This window comes from Helianthus annuus, chromosome 12 (assembly GCF_002127325.2).
Source record: "Helianthus annuus cultivar XRQ/B chromosome 12, HanXRQr2.0-SUNRISE, whole genome shotgun sequence".
Taxonomy (NCBI): Eukaryota; Viridiplantae; Streptophyta; class Magnoliopsida; order Asterales; family Asteraceae; genus Helianthus; species Helianthus annuus.
The window spans coordinates 10,175,009-10,192,813 of record NC_035444.2 but is presented as its reverse complement, the minus strand read 5'-3'; the positions used below and the strand labels follow the sequence as shown (position 1 = coordinate 10,192,813).

At 38.8% G+C, this 17,805-nt stretch overlaps 1 protein-coding gene and 1 long non-coding RNA gene across 2 annotated transcripts; both read left to right on the top strand.

Annotated features, from left to right (window-relative positions):
* The first annotated feature begins 2,632 nt into the window (after window positions 1-2,632).
* Window positions 2,633-3,769, top strand: LOC110894083. The gene is made up of 2 exons (XR_002566105.2): window positions 2,633-3,148; window positions 3,413-3,769. It is a non-coding gene; the product is annotated as an uncharacterized LOC110894083 (long non-coding RNA).
* An 8,187-nt stretch (window positions 3,770-11,956) lies between these two features.
* LOC118484785 lies at window positions 11,957-13,558 on the top strand. Its single transcript, XM_035980771.1, has 2 exons — window positions 11,957-12,797; window positions 13,384-13,558. The coding sequence occupies exons 1-2, from the start codon at window positions 11,982-11,984 to the stop codon at window positions 13,399-13,401; spliced, it is 834 nt and encodes a 277-aa protein (XP_035836664.1). The 5' UTR covers window positions 11,957-11,981; the 3' UTR covers window positions 13,402-13,558.
* The last annotated feature ends 4,247 nt before the right edge of the window (window positions 13,559-17,805 follow it).

Below are 17,805 nucleotides of genomic sequence, written 5' to 3'. Positions count from 1 at the left end.
TTTTACGCGCCGGTTTTTTACGTTAACGTTATTTACGTTTTACACGCCGGTTTTTTGCGTTTTACGCACCGGTTTATTGCGTCAAAGTTTTTTTTTTTTTACGTTTTACGCGCCGGTTTTTTTACGTTTTACGCACCGGTTTTTTAACGTTTTACGCACCGGTTTTTTTACGTTTTACACGCCGGTTTTTTCGCGTTTTACGCACCGGTTTTTTTACGTTTTACGCACCGGTTTTTTACATCAACGTTTTTTTACGTTTTACGCACCGGTTTTTTTACGTTTTACACGCCGGTTTTTTTTACGTTTTACGCACCGGTTTTTTTACGTTTTACGCGCCGGTTTTTGGTGTCCCGTTTTACCATTTTTGCTTAAAACTTTTTACGTTTTTACGAAAAACCTTTTTACATTTTACGTAAAACCCCTTACGTTTTACGCACCGGTAATTTACGTTAACGTTATTTACATTTTACGCACCGGGTTTTTACGTTAACGTTTTTTACGTTAACATTTTAAAATTCAGGTTTTTTACATTACCGGTTTTTTTACGTTATCGGTTTTTTTACGTTAACGGTTTTTACGTTAACGGTCTTTTACGTTAACGTTTTTACGTTAACGTTTTTTTCGTTTGAATAAAAAAATTTTACGTTTGACGTAGAACTTTTTACTTTTTACGTTTTACGTAAAACGTAAAACGTTTTACATTTTACGTAAAACGTAAAACGTTTTACGTTTTTTTACGTTACATGTTTTTTACGTTAACGGTTTTTTTACGTTAACGGTTTTTTTTTATGTTAACGGTTTTTACGTTAACAGTTTTTTACGTTAACGTTTTTACGTTAACGGTTTTTTACGTTAACGTTTTTACGTTAACGTTTTTTTCGTTTTAGTAAAAAAAAATTACGTTTTACGTAGAACTTTTTACTTTTTACGTTTTACGTAAAAACGTTTTACGTTTTACGTTTTACGTAAGACTTTTTACGATTTACGTAAAACGTTTTACGTAAAACTTTTTTACGCTTCACGTTTTTACGTTTTACGTCAAAAAAGTTTTACGGGTTATTTTTTTTAGAAAATTTTTTTGTACGCAAAAACGAACGTACCCAGAAATCGCAAACTCGGGAGGTGTCTCAGATATATTGTTATCATCATCGACGCCTCAAAAAAAAATAAAAACGCAAGAAACATAAAAAACAAAGGGTATCTCGAAAAAAAACGGGGTTTGGCTCAGATTATTCGATAATCAAGAGGCTGCAAAAGTGGGGTTGCAGGATCAAAAACCCTACCCTCCGCCGTCCTTGCCACGCCATCGTCATCAAAATCTACGTTTTTTTTTTGCATCATCGCCACCACGTCGATCGTATCAAAACCCACAGAATTAAATATCACAAAATCAAATCCCACAAATCAACATGAACACCATTTAAACCCAGATTCAACCCGGATTCAACATGAACAAAAGTGTATCTAAAACAACAGATCTAAACCAACAGATCAAAATCTACTTTTGTTTTTCATCATTGCCAACCCAATCGATCACCAACATATCAATAACAACAGATCTAAAACAACAGATCTAAAACAACAGATCTAAACCAACAGATCTATACCAACATATTAAACCCACAATCCACTTATAAAAATCACCAGAAAATCAACAAACATAGTTCACTGATCAAACAAAAATCACCAGAAAATAAAAAAATCGTTGATAAAAAATCAACAAGAATAAACCCATAGAGTTCATCAGACAAAAATCTAGAAACCCCATCAAACAAAAATGAAACCCCGTCAAACAAAATAAAGAAACCCCATCAAAAATCATGAAACCCCCAACTCAAACCTGGATACGGCTTCACCGGCTCAGCCACTGCCGCCGGCCCTCTCCACCTACCCACCATCCCCAACGCCACCCGCCGCCGCCAACCCCCCAAAACCCCCACTGGTCTCCCCACAAAAACCACCACCGGTGCCGGTGACGAACAGTTGCAGGTGGTGTTCGTCGTCGATGTGATGTGGAGAAGATGAAGATGGAGTGGAGTTGCAGGTTGGTCGGAGACGGTGCCGGAGAAGATATCAGCAGAGGAAAGGAGGTTGTTATAAGGTGGAGTTGCAGGTAGGGGTAATATGTGATGAAGGTGGAGTTGCAGGTTGTTCGTCCTCCATGAGGGTGACACAATTTCTCATTTTTATCAAAGGAAATTGATTTTTGAATTGAGTTTTCAATGTGCAGTGAGATATTTAAACAAAAAAGAGGAGAGAGGAGAGAGGAGATGTATATTAAATGAAGAGAGAGGGAAGATATGACACTTGGGGTAAAAGACCAAAATACCCTTTATGTTGGCATAATTTGATTGGCTTAGAGTGGTTCTCGCGGTTCTTACAACTGGAGGTGGTTCTTATTTTAGCGGCTCCCTATATATATATATATATATATATATATATATAGGGGAGTGCTAAAATGAAAACCACCTCCAGTTGTAAGAACCACGAGAACCACGAGAACCACTCTCAACCAATCAGACAATAACACATATGCATGACTATTTTAAAATCTAAAGGGTATTATAGTCATTTCTATCATCTGCCATATATGTCTCTGTCATCTTTCATTGTCTATTTGTTTTAAAAGATCACAACTCTCTCTCTCTCTCTCTTGATATTCGATCAACATCACCAGCTCATTAATCACTATCTCTCTCCCTCTTTTGAATCCCCACATCTTTCATCTCTCTCTATATTCAAATTGTTCACCAGCTTCATCTTTAAAGTATCATCTTCAAGAAACCACAAATCAGGTGGTTGGTCGGTGGCGGAAGTCGGGTGTGCGAGGTGGTCGGTCGGATGACGGTGGTGTGGGAGGTGGTTGGTGGGAGTTGGGCAGAGGCGGTAGGCGGTGGTTGGTGGGAGTCTTTCGACAGCCGCGGTGGTGTCCGACCACCATCGCCTGAAAAAGAACCGCCATGGCCACCATCCCTTCGATGAGAGAGAAGGGGAACCGGAGAAGGAGATCGGAGAGAGAAAGAAAGACGGCGGAGCTCCGATCCGGTCAGCGATGACAGAGAAGGTGGTGGTGTTTGGACGATGACGGTAAAGGTGGGGATACGTCGGAGCTCCGATCCGGTCAGCGACGACAACAAGTTTCAATCCGGTAATCACCCTCACTTATTTCTATTACAGATCGGTAGATCTGTTAGTTCTACTTTTTTTTTAAATTCAAATGCTGTTGGCTTTTGTTTTCTGTGACAGTAGTTATGTTTCATGGTTCACTCTAATGTTGAATTTTGTTTGGATGATGATGGTTTTTTTTTCTTGATTAACTCTAATGTTTTTATTAACATTTAATGTTTCCATCTTGATGGATTTATTGTCGTTGACTGAAATCTGGTGGTGGAATGTGATTATTTCGGGCCAGACTCAAGTATGGTTCGAGTTTTTGTTCGGGTCAGCCGTGGGTCGAGTTTCGGGTCAGTGGGTGCGGGTTTGGTTCAACCCGGTTCGGAAGCTTCAGGTCGGCGGCTCAGTAAAACCGGGTCAGATTCAGAGTTGTTCGGGTCAAGCTTCGGCTCAGTCTCGGTTTGGGTCTTGCGGTTCGGTAGCGAGTTATTATTACGTTAGTTTAGATTTTATTTAGTTAACGCGCACCGAGCTCGAACCGATACTTTAGTGACTTGTTACGTTTGGCATTTTGATAGAAATTTTATGTATTATGTTTATATTGTTGAGTTTTGAAAAGATAATGACAACTTGAGTAGTCGGCTTATTCCAAAAACAGAGGAAGCTATGTCCGTTTTCTGTAAAAATGTAAAATGTAAATAGTTTAACGTAAAACGTAAAAACGTAAAACGTAAGACGTAAAAAGTTTAACATAAAACGTTTTTGTTAAAAAAAACTTAAACCATAAACTTTTTAACATAAAACGTAAAAACGTAAAAAGTTTTACGTAGAACGTAAAAAGTTTTTAGTAAAACGTAAAAAGTTTTAGGTAAAACGTAAAAAGTTTTACGTAAAACGTAAAAAAACCGTCGCGTAAAAACGTAAAAACGTAAAAAATGTTAACGTAAAAAACCGGCCGCGTAAAACGTAAAAAAACGTTAACGTAAAAAACTGGCGTAAAACGTAAAAAACCGGTGCGTAAAACCTAAAAAAACGTTAACGTAAAAAACCGGCGCGTAAAACGTAAAAATCGTTAACGTAAAAATGACACGTTGAAAACGACGCGTGAAAAAGGCAGGCGTAAAAACGACGTGTGGAAAAGCCGAGCGAAAAAGCGGCGTTAAAAAGCGGCGCGTTAAAAAACGGAGTTAAAAAAACGGCACGTAAAAAACGGCTTTAAAAAACGGCGCGTTAAAAAAATGGCGCGTAAAAAACGACGCTTGAAAACCGGCGCGTAAAAAATTAGGCGCGATAAAAAACGGCGCGTCAAAAAAACGTAAAACGTAAAAAGTTTAACGTAAAACTTAAATTGTAAAAAGTATAAAAATCTTTTAAAAAATCAGAATTTAAAAATGTTTTTAAGAAATAAATTATGTTTAAAAAATAAAAGTAATTAATGAATAGGACAAAAAGGTAATTAAATATAATATATATAAAAAGACAAAAAAAGTAATTTTACTTAAATACCCTTTTCAATTAAAATATTAAAGACATAATAAGACAAAAAAGACTTAATATTATTTTTAAATACTTTTAATCTCATCCATCCATCATCTTGATCTAATGGCTAGAAAGTGGTTCGTGCAGTTCTTACAACTGGAGGTGGTTTTCATTTTAGCGGTCCCCTATATATATATATATATATATATATATATATATATATATATATATATATATATATATATATATATATATATATATATATATATATATATATATATATATTTGTACTCGTGTTAAGTATAGTACCCCTAATTCAACCTTGTCCCTATGTCACGAGACAGAACTCCAACAAACTTAGTCAGACAGAGCCTTGACATGTGTTATGGGGCTCAGATCAAACGGAAAGGGTAGCAGTGATCGAGAGTTAAAATACTTAAAACAGGACAGAGCCTTATTATTATTATAGTGTAAATAATAATAAATATATATATCAAGATGTAGACGAGAGAAGGAGTGAAGTGAAGAAAATGGTTTGGCTTATTTATAGTTGAGTTGTTCCATGGTTGCTCATGAAAAGGAATTCATCCTAATCCTAAAGGACACGTGCATATTATATCTTGATTTCATATATGAGAAATCAATTCTCATTATACACGTAGATACCAACATCAAATTAGGTTATTTTATTTTATTATTTTAACATTTATATATTCTAATTAATTCAACTGCTTTACTTATTTGGCATGTATAACTTCTAAAATATAACTTTTTATAAAATAATAAATATATCATCAGAACGAGAATATTTTTGTCTATATTTTGAATCAAGTTTCATTAAAAACAGAGTAGGTTCAAAATACAATGTATTTTTATATTTTAATATTATACGGTTCCTAGGCCCGTCTAGGTACTTCATATTTCTTACAGTCAACTTACCCGTAAGCTGCCTGTCTAATAATATAAGTTTTTATAGACTTCTATTTTATTAGAAAGGTCACCCATATACAGGCCAGTTAATTAATATAATATTTCAATCAACTATATAAAATAGTGTTTAAAACTATTTGGGTTGAATATTTATATTAAAATAAATTAGTTACTAGTGGTTAATAAATTTAACCAAACCTATAATTCTTATATAAAAATAGGAATGTTACACTATCTAACCTCTCCAGGATTTCCTGAGTTTGTTGCTGTTGCTGTAACTGCTGTGGTGGAGGAGGTTGCTGGTATGGCGGGTACTGATAACCCTGTACCGGGTATCCAGTTGGATACCCTGGAGGGTAAGAAGAAGGGTAAAGGTGTTGGTACTGCGCAGCTGTAAGATACGGGTCTGATGAGAGTGTGAAACCCGGGTGTTAAAGTGTGTTATATTGAGTGTTTTATTGCATTTGAAATAATTATATGGCGTGAATGTGATAACTACGCATAATTGTGACGTTGTAGGTTAATTGCTTAATTCGGTGAAGTTAAAGTGGTTAGAGACGAAGCGGAACACCCGAGGATGATGAACAAGGTGAATGGCAATGTTCGGGACGTGTTTCGAGTCAAGAGATAGCTTGCATATTCAAGAAACATGAAACATTAAAGTTCAGGGGTCCGGATGTCATTAGCTTAAAGCTGAATGATATGTGAATTAGGAGTTCATGAATATTGACGTAGGCTATGGTCTATGTACCGTCACTTACGGTTGAAATGGAGATAATTGAGAAGAAACAGTAACATCGAACCGTAATATACGGTTGATGTACGTAACCTACGGTGAACAATATTCAACGTATATGTGGGACAAGACTTTAGGGGAAACATAAGATAATGGTTGGCAGGTTTGTTTGCTATAAAAGAAAAAATAAAAGAAGGAAAAGATTACATGACATCATCAATCATCAGCCAAGATGGAACATTAAAGGAGAATGAAGTCAGCCATCTTTCAAGCACGTGAAGATCATACAATTACGATGAGCGGCTAGTCCTAGTGGTTTCCTCCGGATGGAGGGTTTTTGTAAGTTAGACAATTTTATGTGTTTTTGACAATCGTTTAACCTAGTGATCTAAGCATTCAATGCTTTTCACCATTGATTTGATTTATTGGTTGTAAACAGTTGCATTTATTTAAACCTTAATTTCTAAGCATTCAGTTCCCGAGAGTTCTAGTAATTGGGATATATTTGACATGGGGTTAGGGTTTGTAAATTGTAATTGATAATCATTCGATAACCTCCCGTTATGTATTGACCGGAGTACTTAGTCGTTGGTTATCACAATTAATTAATCGAGTTTAATACCTATGTCTATGTAGGTTACGATTAAACACATAGTGGAAACTAACTGTAAAACCTGAAATCTGGAGGAACCATCTTTTCTCCCATTGCTTTAAACCACAATTTTTGTTCGTTAATTTAGCTATTTCTCACAATCAATCCACAACTGAGTATTGTTTTTTTTTTAGTAGTTAATTAAAACTTAGCATTACGACACTTTCCACAATCCTCCTCTGGTTCGATATCCGACTTACTCTAGCTACTAGTTTATTTCGGTTTTTGCATGTCACTAACGACAGACATCAAAATGGCGCCGTTGCCGGGGAGGTGTGCGCAAAGTGTTTAGTGTTAAGTTTTAGTTTAAAAAAATAAAAATAAAAAAATAAAATCCAAAAATAGTGTCAGTTTTGTTTTGTTTTGTTTTGTTTTGTTCAGATTTATGTGTGGTGCTTGTGTTTTTGTGTTTGTGCAGGATGAAAGATCTTACAATATTATGCGGCTCTTCTAGATGCATTTTGTGTAGGGAACCACTTCACCCGTGTATCGGTTGCCACGAGGCCCGATTTAGACGGGAAAGAGCGAAATTGGCAGAACCACCGATGCCTTGCTATGATAATCCTTCCCCTCCACCATATTTCTATGACTCTGATACAACGGTGGAGTATGATTATTACTCGGATGGATATGATCGGGACGAGGATGCTTATTATGAGCCAAGGACGGATGGACGATGTTTCTGTTGCGGTCGTTGTCATACTTCTTATGATGACGATGTGTGCGCGGTGTATTTGGAAAATCCAGAGTATTGGAATAAAAAAATGATGGATGCGTACATCTCAACACCGTATCAGGGATACCGACAGTATCATCCCGAGGAATATCCTGAGCCCGAGGGTGTCTATGCTTATCAGACCGAGGAGGAGAAAAAGCTTGCTATCTTGGAAGCGAGTTTGTCCAAACTCGAGCAGTATTTATTAGCACCCAACCTTTCCGATGAAGATCGAATCAGCTGCCTAGTTTCCAAGTGTCAGAAGTTAAAAATGAAGATAGAAATAGAAGAGCGTCTCTCACCATTACCTGATGATATTAGAGATTATTCTCACATGGAGGAGGAGGTTGTGGAGGATAATACCACACCAATGAATCCTTTATCTGATGAAGAGTCACTGGTGGATCAGATGGTGTGTGAGGATGATGAGGCAGAGCAGTCTGATGAGATGAATGTGTGTACCGAACCTCTTTCCATATCAATCATTCCAATTAATAAGTGTGGGGAAGAGGGTTCGAGGAAGAAGATGAAAAAGGTGAAGCTACAAGACATCGGTGTATATCTCGTGAAGTGGATTAGAGAAACCCGCATGTGCTTTCTAAACATGCCAATTATAGTGACAAGCTTATGGAGATGGCATATAAATTTCCGGGCATTCGTTGGAAATGTTTTGGGTAAGTGTGCATTGAGACCACCGTAGCGCATATCAGGTACGGTCTGGCTGAAGACCTTTAAACTTAGCGCTCTCGGGAGGCAGCCCGAGGATGTAGAGTATTGTATTTCGTTTTGGTTTCGTTTGGTGTGTTTGTGTTTTAACAAGTTTCTACGTTCCATCTTCACGGATGCAATGAATCAAGTGTGGGGATGTTTGGCAACATCCCCGATGAGATCTCAAAGAATCTATGAGGGGCGTATGTTTCAGTTAGATCACAGCAGCTACACCACTACAAACACTCACTTGTTTTCTGATCAGGTGCATGTGTTTATCTATCTTGTGTTTTATTTGTTTTTGTGTTTTTTGTGGTGTGAGTCTTTGTGTTGGGAGTGGTTTTATGTGTCGAGTCGTCTAGGTGTTAGCCGTTCATGGTTTGTTAGGTGGTATTTCTCGAGTTTAGATTATAAATTGCACCATACATTGGGGACAATGTATCCCAAGTGTGGGGATGCGGTAACTCGAGAGAGGGTTGGTAAGATTGTGATCTTAAATGCTTGAAGGGTTGAAATTGTGCTAAAAATTGAAAAATTTTGAAAAATTTTGTCTCAAGTATGCTTGAACTATATGAAAACCTAAATTTTCAATCGCTAATGGGTTCCTTGCTGATATTAAACTAAATTAGATCCCTAGTCATGGTTGTCCCTTTAAGTTTCATGAGAGTATTTCTGGCAGTTGTTTTAGAGAAGAATTAAAAAGAGATGCCTAACTAGGGGTAACATGCTTTAGGAATTACACATGCTACGTGTCGGTAACCCGTATTCCTTTTGTTCGGTGAGATATTTGAGCCTACTAGATTGTTAGTTGAATTACAATAACTGTTCAATTGTTGAGAGTAGGCCATATGTTGCTTTGTGTTAGAACTTGTGTGGTTTGATACGTGCCAAGACCGTGCTTTAGCGTTTACACATAGATGATAAAGGCATTAGGATCCCTTCATTGTTTCATATGTTTTTGTTTATCCATCTATCTTAGTAAACCATGTTGAGCCTTATACCCTTCGTTTGTTACACCTCGTTTGATCCGTTTGATCACCAACCATGAATGACACCTGTGTTAGTATGTTATAAAAAAAAGAGAAAAAATGAAACGAAAAAAAAAAAAAGAAAAAAAAGAGAAAAGAAAGAAAGAAAAAAAAATCATTGTATGTTCGTGATAAAAATAATGGGTTGAAAATCACCCAAGTGTTAGTGTTATTGTGAATAAGTTATCATGGTTTGGTATGTTCATTTGTGCCCGCCAAATAAATATAAAAAAGTCAAAAAAATATTTCCTCACCTTTACCCTTAACCCAAAACCCAAAAAGTCCTTTTGATATGTGCGACGTTATTTGATGCAGTGGAGGTGTGATTGCTATACAAGCTTATGATTGCAAGGTAGCATATTTGGTTTTGAGTGAAACATATACTAGCACATTACACGCTAGTCTTGATTGAGCCGAGAGGAGTGATCATTGTGAGGGGCGTGTGGCATGTGTGTAGTAATATAAGCATGTTAGTTTTCGTTAGGCAAGTCTTAAATTGTTTTAAATGCATACCATTTATTTCTCAGATTGTCAATCTCGATTGTGTCAGTCTATGTGACGGGTATGACTTGGGACCTTAAATTGTTAATTCGGTAAGGGATGCAATGGTGATTTGTTAATAAGGTGAGTAATGTTTGTGATGGTTGCTTGAGGACAATCAATGTTAAGTGTGGGGATGTGATGAGAGTGTGAAACCCGGGTGTTAAAGTGTGTTATATTGAGTGTTTTATTGCATTTGAAATAATTATATGGTGTGAATGTGATATGTTGGAACCTGAAGGTTTATTCATGTAGGTTAACAATGTTAGGGGTTGATTTTGTAATTAGTTTGTTTATGTTTTGGGTTAAACACTTGTGGGTTGGGCTAGATGGTAGTCGCATGGGCCTAGGATTCGGCCTACATGTTTAGTATTTAAACACCCTTAATCTATTGATTAAGGGTTGTTGATCAGTAGTAGAAGGCAGGCGACACCAAGCAAGGGAACCGAGTTCCATCCGATCTTGTATCAGTCATCGTTCAAGTTGAATGCAAGTTTCGGTTTGATTGTTCTTTTATTGTGTGTTTATTATTTGATCTTTATATTGTTTCTTGAATCACCTTGTGTTTGGTTTCCGCACTCTCACAAGGTTAGATTGATATCATTGTGATCCTCACGGGTTTTACAATTGGTATCAGAGCCATTGAAGCCATTCAAGGGCTCGGTTTTGATATCAATCGGATTCAAGAAGTTTCATATATTACTGATCCGGTTTGTTGAAGTGTGTTTGCAGATCTGTTCATCGACTGTTCTTAAAAAATTCATTGAAAAATCACTGATTTTGGTTCTGTTGATTTCAGCATTGGTGTTTGCTGATTTTTCGGGATTTCGGTGCAACAGATTCAAAGATTACAATATCTTTGAATTTTGGAATTTGCTGAAAAGTCGGGATTGCGAGAAAACAGTTCTTATCACTTTTGTTTTGCAGGTTACGACTCGCAATCTCTTAGTTGCGGTTCATCACGTTTCAGTTACGACTCGCAACAGTTGCTGGTTTCGGTTCATCCTGCCCAGTTACGACTCGCAACCAGCTGTTTGACCTTCACTCGCAACCGTGGTTTCGGCTCATCCTGTTTTGTTACGACTCGCAACCACTTCGGTTACGACTCGCATCCACAGTTTGACTTGACTCGCAACCATCGTCATTACGACTCGCAATCAACAGAAGTTTTTGACTCGCAACCTCGTTTCGACTCGCAACGACACATTGTGACGGACATTTGGACTGTTGACTTTGGACTAAATAAAATTAATTAATTAATTAACTGATTAATTAACAATGTCAACCACCAACAGTGAATTGTCTACCCTAACTCAGCAACAAGAACTTGATTCGAAGCTTGGGACCACATCACGCATTCCTAGGCTAACTGATGCCAACGACTTTCCCGAGTGGAAGTGGCGCTTTGAACAGCATCTTAAGGTTAAAGATTACAAGCTATGGCGCAGCATCTTGAGGGGACCTAGGGAAATTATGATGGAAAGTCCTACTGAACCTGATGTTAAAATAAAGAAGCCTCGAGACCAATACACTGAAGATGATTTACTTATTGTTGAAGAAGATGATCGAGCTTTCTCTTACTTGACCATGGGTTTGGGTCCTAATATTGCCATGGGTTTTCGCACCTGCAAATCTGCCAAGGAATTGTGGGACTCTCTGGTAGAAGTGTATGAAGGTAATGAAGACATGAAAGAAAGTCGAAGGAACTTGCTGCAACAAAACTTCAACAACTTCAACCATATCTATGGTGAGACGGTGGATAATCAAATTCAAAGGTTTGTCAAGTTGGTGACTCAAATGCAGATGGAAGAAATTCATACAACAAACGCCTCCACCAACAGACAACTTCTCAATGCTTTGCCCAAGAGTTGGGATCATCATGTTGCCATGATCAAGAAGACCAAAGATCTTGCAAGATGTACCCTGTCTGAGATGATCTCGCATATCAAAGCTTGTGAATTGGATGACAAGCAGAGAGAGACTAACTACAAGAACAGCATGCTGGCTGCCGGTTTCTCAATAGCTCCAACCACGTCTAGCGACAGCAACACAGCTCTTCTATCACAAGGAGGATTTCAAATGTTTCGCAATAATTCCTCTGTCTCTCAATCTGGATCCTCAAATCAAATCGTCTCTTCAGCTTCTCCAGCTTCAGTTCAAAATGCTGGAAAGGCTTCTGCTGCTGCCTCTGCTTCTGCTCACTCTACGAACAATGAGATGATGGCATTTTTCGCAAGTCAGTCAAAGGAAAAGCTAGACATAGCAGCTTCTGTAATCAACTGTTTGAATGCTTTTCTTGCAGGGAAGCTTGATCCACCAAAGTGGAGTCAAGATGATTTGTCACAGATTCATCCAGATGATGTTGAAGAAATGGATATCACCTGGCAAATGGCAATGGCGGCATTCAGAGCTCAAAAGTTTGTGAAGAAAACGGGTAAAAACAGGTGGGGTAACGCTTGGAATGGAGCTTCTAAAGTGCCCTTCAATCTTCGCTGTTACAACTGTCATGAGGAAGGACACTATGCTAGGAACTGCCCGAAGCCACCCATGAACAGAGATCAGAATCCTACTATTCCTGCACAACCAGCTACTCCTAATCGAGAAAGGGCTCTTGTGTCTACTACAAGTATAGCAGATGCAGCTGCCTCTGGAAGTCCACAGCCGCAGGGATTAGCACAAGCGCTGGTGGTGCAGCCAAATGTCAACTTTGACTGGTCTTCTGAGATTGAGCGTCTGAACATATCAGCTCCAGATAATCAAGCTGCAACTTCTAACATTGCTTTCATGACCTCAAACGAGCATGACCCTGAGCCACAGGAAGAGACTGCTGCTGACGATTTCGCTTTCATGACTCAAATCCTGTCAGCACCTGTCAAAGGTCTCACCAAAGAAGAGGTACTTTCAGTTTTCTGCACTCCTGAATGTAGGGAACGTGTTGAGGCTTATAGAATACACAACGCTGAGCTAATCGAAGATTACAATGAAATTAAAAGAAAAAATTTCACTTTAACGAAAAATGAAAAACTTTTCAAAGAAAAAGTCGAAGCTCAGCGTAAGGACATCGTTCAACTAAAGGACGATGTCAGTGTAGCTAAAGCCCAACTAATGATAGTCAAAGAAAAATTATGTGAAGTAACTAAGGAACTGGAGAGTGTAAGAGACAAATACCAAATCAATCAATTAAACATCAAGAAATTTGATTCCTCCAGTAAGTTAGTAAAAAATCTGTGTGATGAACAATTGGCTTACTCTAAGAAGAAAGGGTCGGGTTTGGGTTACAATCAGACTCCTCCTCCATACAATAACAATTACACTTATTTGCCAATGTCTGAGGAGGAGATCTTGAATGAAAGCAAAATGACTTATGGCTCATCTAGCAAATCGTCTGTTCACAACAAAACTGTTGAGCCACAAAAGCCCTCGCCTTTAAAGTTTATTCCTAAAGGCACAATTGATCCTAACATCTCGTTGTCATGTGCAGATGATAGCTCAGAAGTAAGATGTGATGATGTTCATGGGAGTGAACCAGTTATTGTTTCAAACATTTCTGAACCTTATTTTGAATATTATTCTGAACCAACTGAGTCAGACATTGCTTTTACTAATTCTTTGTTTGCGTCGTTTTCTGCGTTTGTTTCGTCTTGTGAGCCTGCTGTTTTGGGCAAAACTGATAATGTTTGTGTGGATGATTTGAACAATATTTGTGGTGATGATTGTTTTTCAGCTAATGTTTGTGATGATAACATATCAAATGTTTCAGCTTGTGAGAATGTTACAGGTGCGGTCCCCAAGGATGCATTCAGTGAAACCACTGAAACTATTTCTCAAGAAAATCAAGTGTATCCTGATTCTTCTTCTGAACCTGTCTCAGTGGGTGTCCCTAATGTTGAATCTAGTGGGACCCCATTGGAAACCGAATTACCAAATGAATCAGAACCTGTGTCACAAAGTAAATGCTCTGAGGAAATGCATGTTGATGAAACTTCTTCAGGATCAGAAAGTGAACCTGAATCAGTTTCACTCGAGAAATGCATTAAGGAAGTGCATGTTGATGAAACTTCTTCAGGATCAGAAAGTGAACCTGAATCAGTTTCACTCGAGGAATGCATTAAGGAAGAGCATACTGTTGAAACTTCTTCTTGTTCGGAAAGTGAACCTGAATCAGTTTCAGATGATAAATGTGTTGATAAAACACATTTGGATGAAACTCATACATGTTCAAATTCGGAATCAAGAGTAAGTGAAAAGGAAAAGGGGGTTAGTAAAAGGGTGAAATCATCAGCAGAAAAGTTGATTAAAGAAAAACCACAAATCAAACATGGTCAGAAAACTAAAACGTTGAATCACATGAAATCGAACAAGCAGAGACCTAATGTCAAAAATGTTCAAAATGTGAAGCGTCAAACTTGTTTTAACTGTGGCATTGCCGGCCACATTGCCAGAAATTGTGGTAAACTCCCAAGGACACCAGACAAGAAATCATCAGGGCGAAATCAGAAAGTTACGTCTAATCGATCTAAATGTTCGGAGTCTATGAAGTCTGCTTGGACTAAGACGATGAAGAGCAAAGATCATCATAGGACTAGACCTTCTGATCAGGATTGGAATGCAGCCAAACGCCATAATCAGAACCGACAAACAAATTTTCAGCGTAATCAGAGAAATTATTTTGGTAACGCTTTTGAAAGTTTAAATTCTAACTGGTCAAGACAGTTTTGGAAACCTAAGGTCAATGGTATGCAATCCAATCCAATGAAGTCATATCATCAAAAGGCCGCACACAGAAATGTTTCAAAATTTCTAAACAAAGAGAATTTAGTGTGGCAAAGAGTAACGTATTTCGATGCTCAAGGGAAACCCAGATCCACTATGGGCTGGGTTCCTAAATCTAACTAATCCCGCTACTCGTGCAGGAACAGCTGTGGAGGACTACCGTGCGCCTCTGGTACATGGATAGTGGCTGTTCCAGGCACATGACAGGAGACTTATCCCAACTTGTGAATGTCAAAGAATTTAATGGTGGATATGTCTCATTTGCGGGAGGTGAATCTGGCAGAATCACTTTGAAAGGAACTGTTCAAAACGGTGTTCTCAGCTTTGAAAATGTCAATTATGTTCCAGAACTGAAACACAATCTGTTGAGCATTTCGCAGATTTGTGATAGAGGGAATTCAGTTCATTTTACGAAGAAGGGATGTCATGTTCTGAAGCCTGGGATCGTTATTCCAGAAGACTGGTTCTTGATGACTGCTGAAAGAAAAGGAAACGCTTACGTCATTGATATGAACAAGAAGCCGTGTGAAGAGATCACCTGCTTATTCTCGAAGATTTCAGAGCATGATGGTTTATTGTGGCACCGTCGACTCGGGCACGTGAATATGAAAAATCTGAATCGTCTAGCTAAAGGTCAATTGGTACGAGATCTTCCGATCAAGGATTTCATGTTGGTGGAGAAGTGTGTTGCTTGTGCGAAAGGGAAGGCTCATCGAAAACCTCACAAGTCTAAACCAGTACCCTCGACGAAAGCTGTACTCGAACTACTTCACATGGATCTTTTTGGTCCAGTGAATGTGCTGAGTATCGGGAAGAAAGCCTACTGTCTAGTAATCGTCGATGATTACTCTCGCTACACTTGGGTGTATTTTCTCAGTCACAAAAACGAAACTGCTGCACTGGTGAAACAGTTCATTACATTGGCTGAAAATCAAGCGAGTACTAAGGTGAAGGTTATTCGATCAGACAATGGGACAGAATTCAAGAATGTTACTTTGGATACGTTCTGCAGTGAAAAGGGAATTGATCGACAGTTCAGTGCGCCTCGCACTCCACAACAGAATGGAGTGGCTGAAAGAAGGAATCGTACTCTAATTGAGGCAGCACGTACCATGCTGGCTGATTCAAAGCTTCCTAGCTTCTTTTGGGCCGAAGCTGTTAGCACGGCTTGTTATATCCAGAATCATGCTTTAGTTAATAAACGTCACATGAAAACCCCTTATGAGATTCTGGAAGGACATAAACCTTCGGTTTCACACTTTCGTATTTTTGGTTGTCCATGTGTATTATTACTAATGGACTCAAATGGAAAGTTTGAAGTCAAAGGTGACGAATGTTACTTTGTTGGATATGCTAAAGGCTCTGCTTATAGGGTATACAACAAAGTAACTAGGAAAGTCGTTGAGTCGTGCAACATCGAATGGCTTGAAGAGAATGCTACGGACGCTAGAGTCGGTCCAGATTGGTTATATGATTATTCTGCTCTGTTTAAATCATTTAACATTTTGTCAAGTGATGTTTCAGTTGCAGGTGAATCAGTTCCAAAACAACCATTGTCGTTTGAAGATACAGAGGACGAAGTACAGATGGAAGAAATTGTGAAGCATCATACTGTTGATCCACCGGGAATGGTGTTCACGCAACATCCTACACCGACACCGGTGGTCAATCAATCCCCTGAAGGTGCATCAACCAGTGACTCTGCAATGTTTCCTGATCCAATCCCTGAGGATTGTACAGTCACTTCTCCTGTAATTCACACTACAAGTGCACCTGATGAGGGGGAGTGTAGCAACACCACCACTGAAGAGGAGACGGTACCAGATTTGGCCATACCGACGAGCGTTCAACGCAATCATCCAATCGAAAATGTGATTGGTCCTGTAAATGCAGGAATTTTGACCAGGAGTCAATCAGGGACCATTAACACTTGCTTATATTCTAGTTATCTTTCTCAAATCGAACCTAAAACCATTGATATAGCTTTGCAGGAACCTGGCTGGGTAGATGCTATGCACGAAGAGCTGAACCAGTTTGAAAAACTTGGAGTATGGAAGCTTGTCAAGTTGCCAGCAGGAAAGCGTAAGCTTGGAACTAGATGGGTATTTCGAAACAAGCAGGATTCTGCAGGAGTCATCGTTCGAAACAAAGCAAGACTGGTGGTTCAGGGTTTTAGGCAAATCGAAGGACTGGATTATGATGAAGTATATGCTCCGGTTGCACGACTTGAAGCCATCCGGATCTTTTTGGCGTACGCGTCATACATGGGATTCACTGTTTATCAGATGGATGTCAAGACCGCGTTTCTCTATGGAGATGTGAAGGAGGAAATTTTTGTCGAGCAACCGCCAGGATTCGTGCATCCAGATCATTCTGATTATGCCTACAAGTTAGACAAGGCACTGTATGGGTTACACCAGGCTCCTCGAGCTTGGTATGCCACCCTAACAGAACATCTGTTGGCTCATGGATATACACGTGGCACTATTGACCAGACTCTATTCATCAAGAGAGTAGGCAGTGATCAAATCTTGGTTCAAATCTACGTTGATGACATTATTTTCGGATCAACAAGCGAGGATCTATGCAAGGAATTCGAGAAAGTTATGAAGAAAAAGTTTGAAATGAGTGCTCTGGGGGAGATGACTCTGTTTTTGGGCCTTCAAGTCAAGCAGAGTTCTCAAGGAATTCTGATTCATCAAGGGAAGTATGTGGATGATGTGCTGGCAAAGTTCAAGTTCACGGATGCAAAGCCTGCTGAGACACCTATGGCTGAGAGACCATTGTTGACTGAAGATGAAGAAGGAGAGTCTGTAAATCAACGTCAATATAGGTCAATGATTGGGTCATTGATGTATCTCACAGCTAGCCGTCCGGACATTATGTTCGCTGTTTGCAACTGTGCACGCTATCAGGCTAATCCTAAAACTTCTCATCTTATTGCTGTTAAACGGATCTTTCGGTATCTAAAAGGCCGACCTCGGTTTGGTCTGTGGTATCCGAGAGATTCCAATTTTGACTTGTTTGCTTTCTCTGACAGCAATTTTGGAGGTACTGACAGTGACAGGAAATCCACTTCTGCGGGATGTCAATTTTTGGGTGATCGGCTCATTTCTTGGCAGTGCAAGAA

Excerpts from the sequence above, each read along its gene's own strand:
- LOC118484785 (XM_035980771.1), top strand. The coding sequence starts at position 11,982 with ATGTTTCGCAATAATTCCTCTGTCTCTCAATCTGGATCCTCAAATCAA.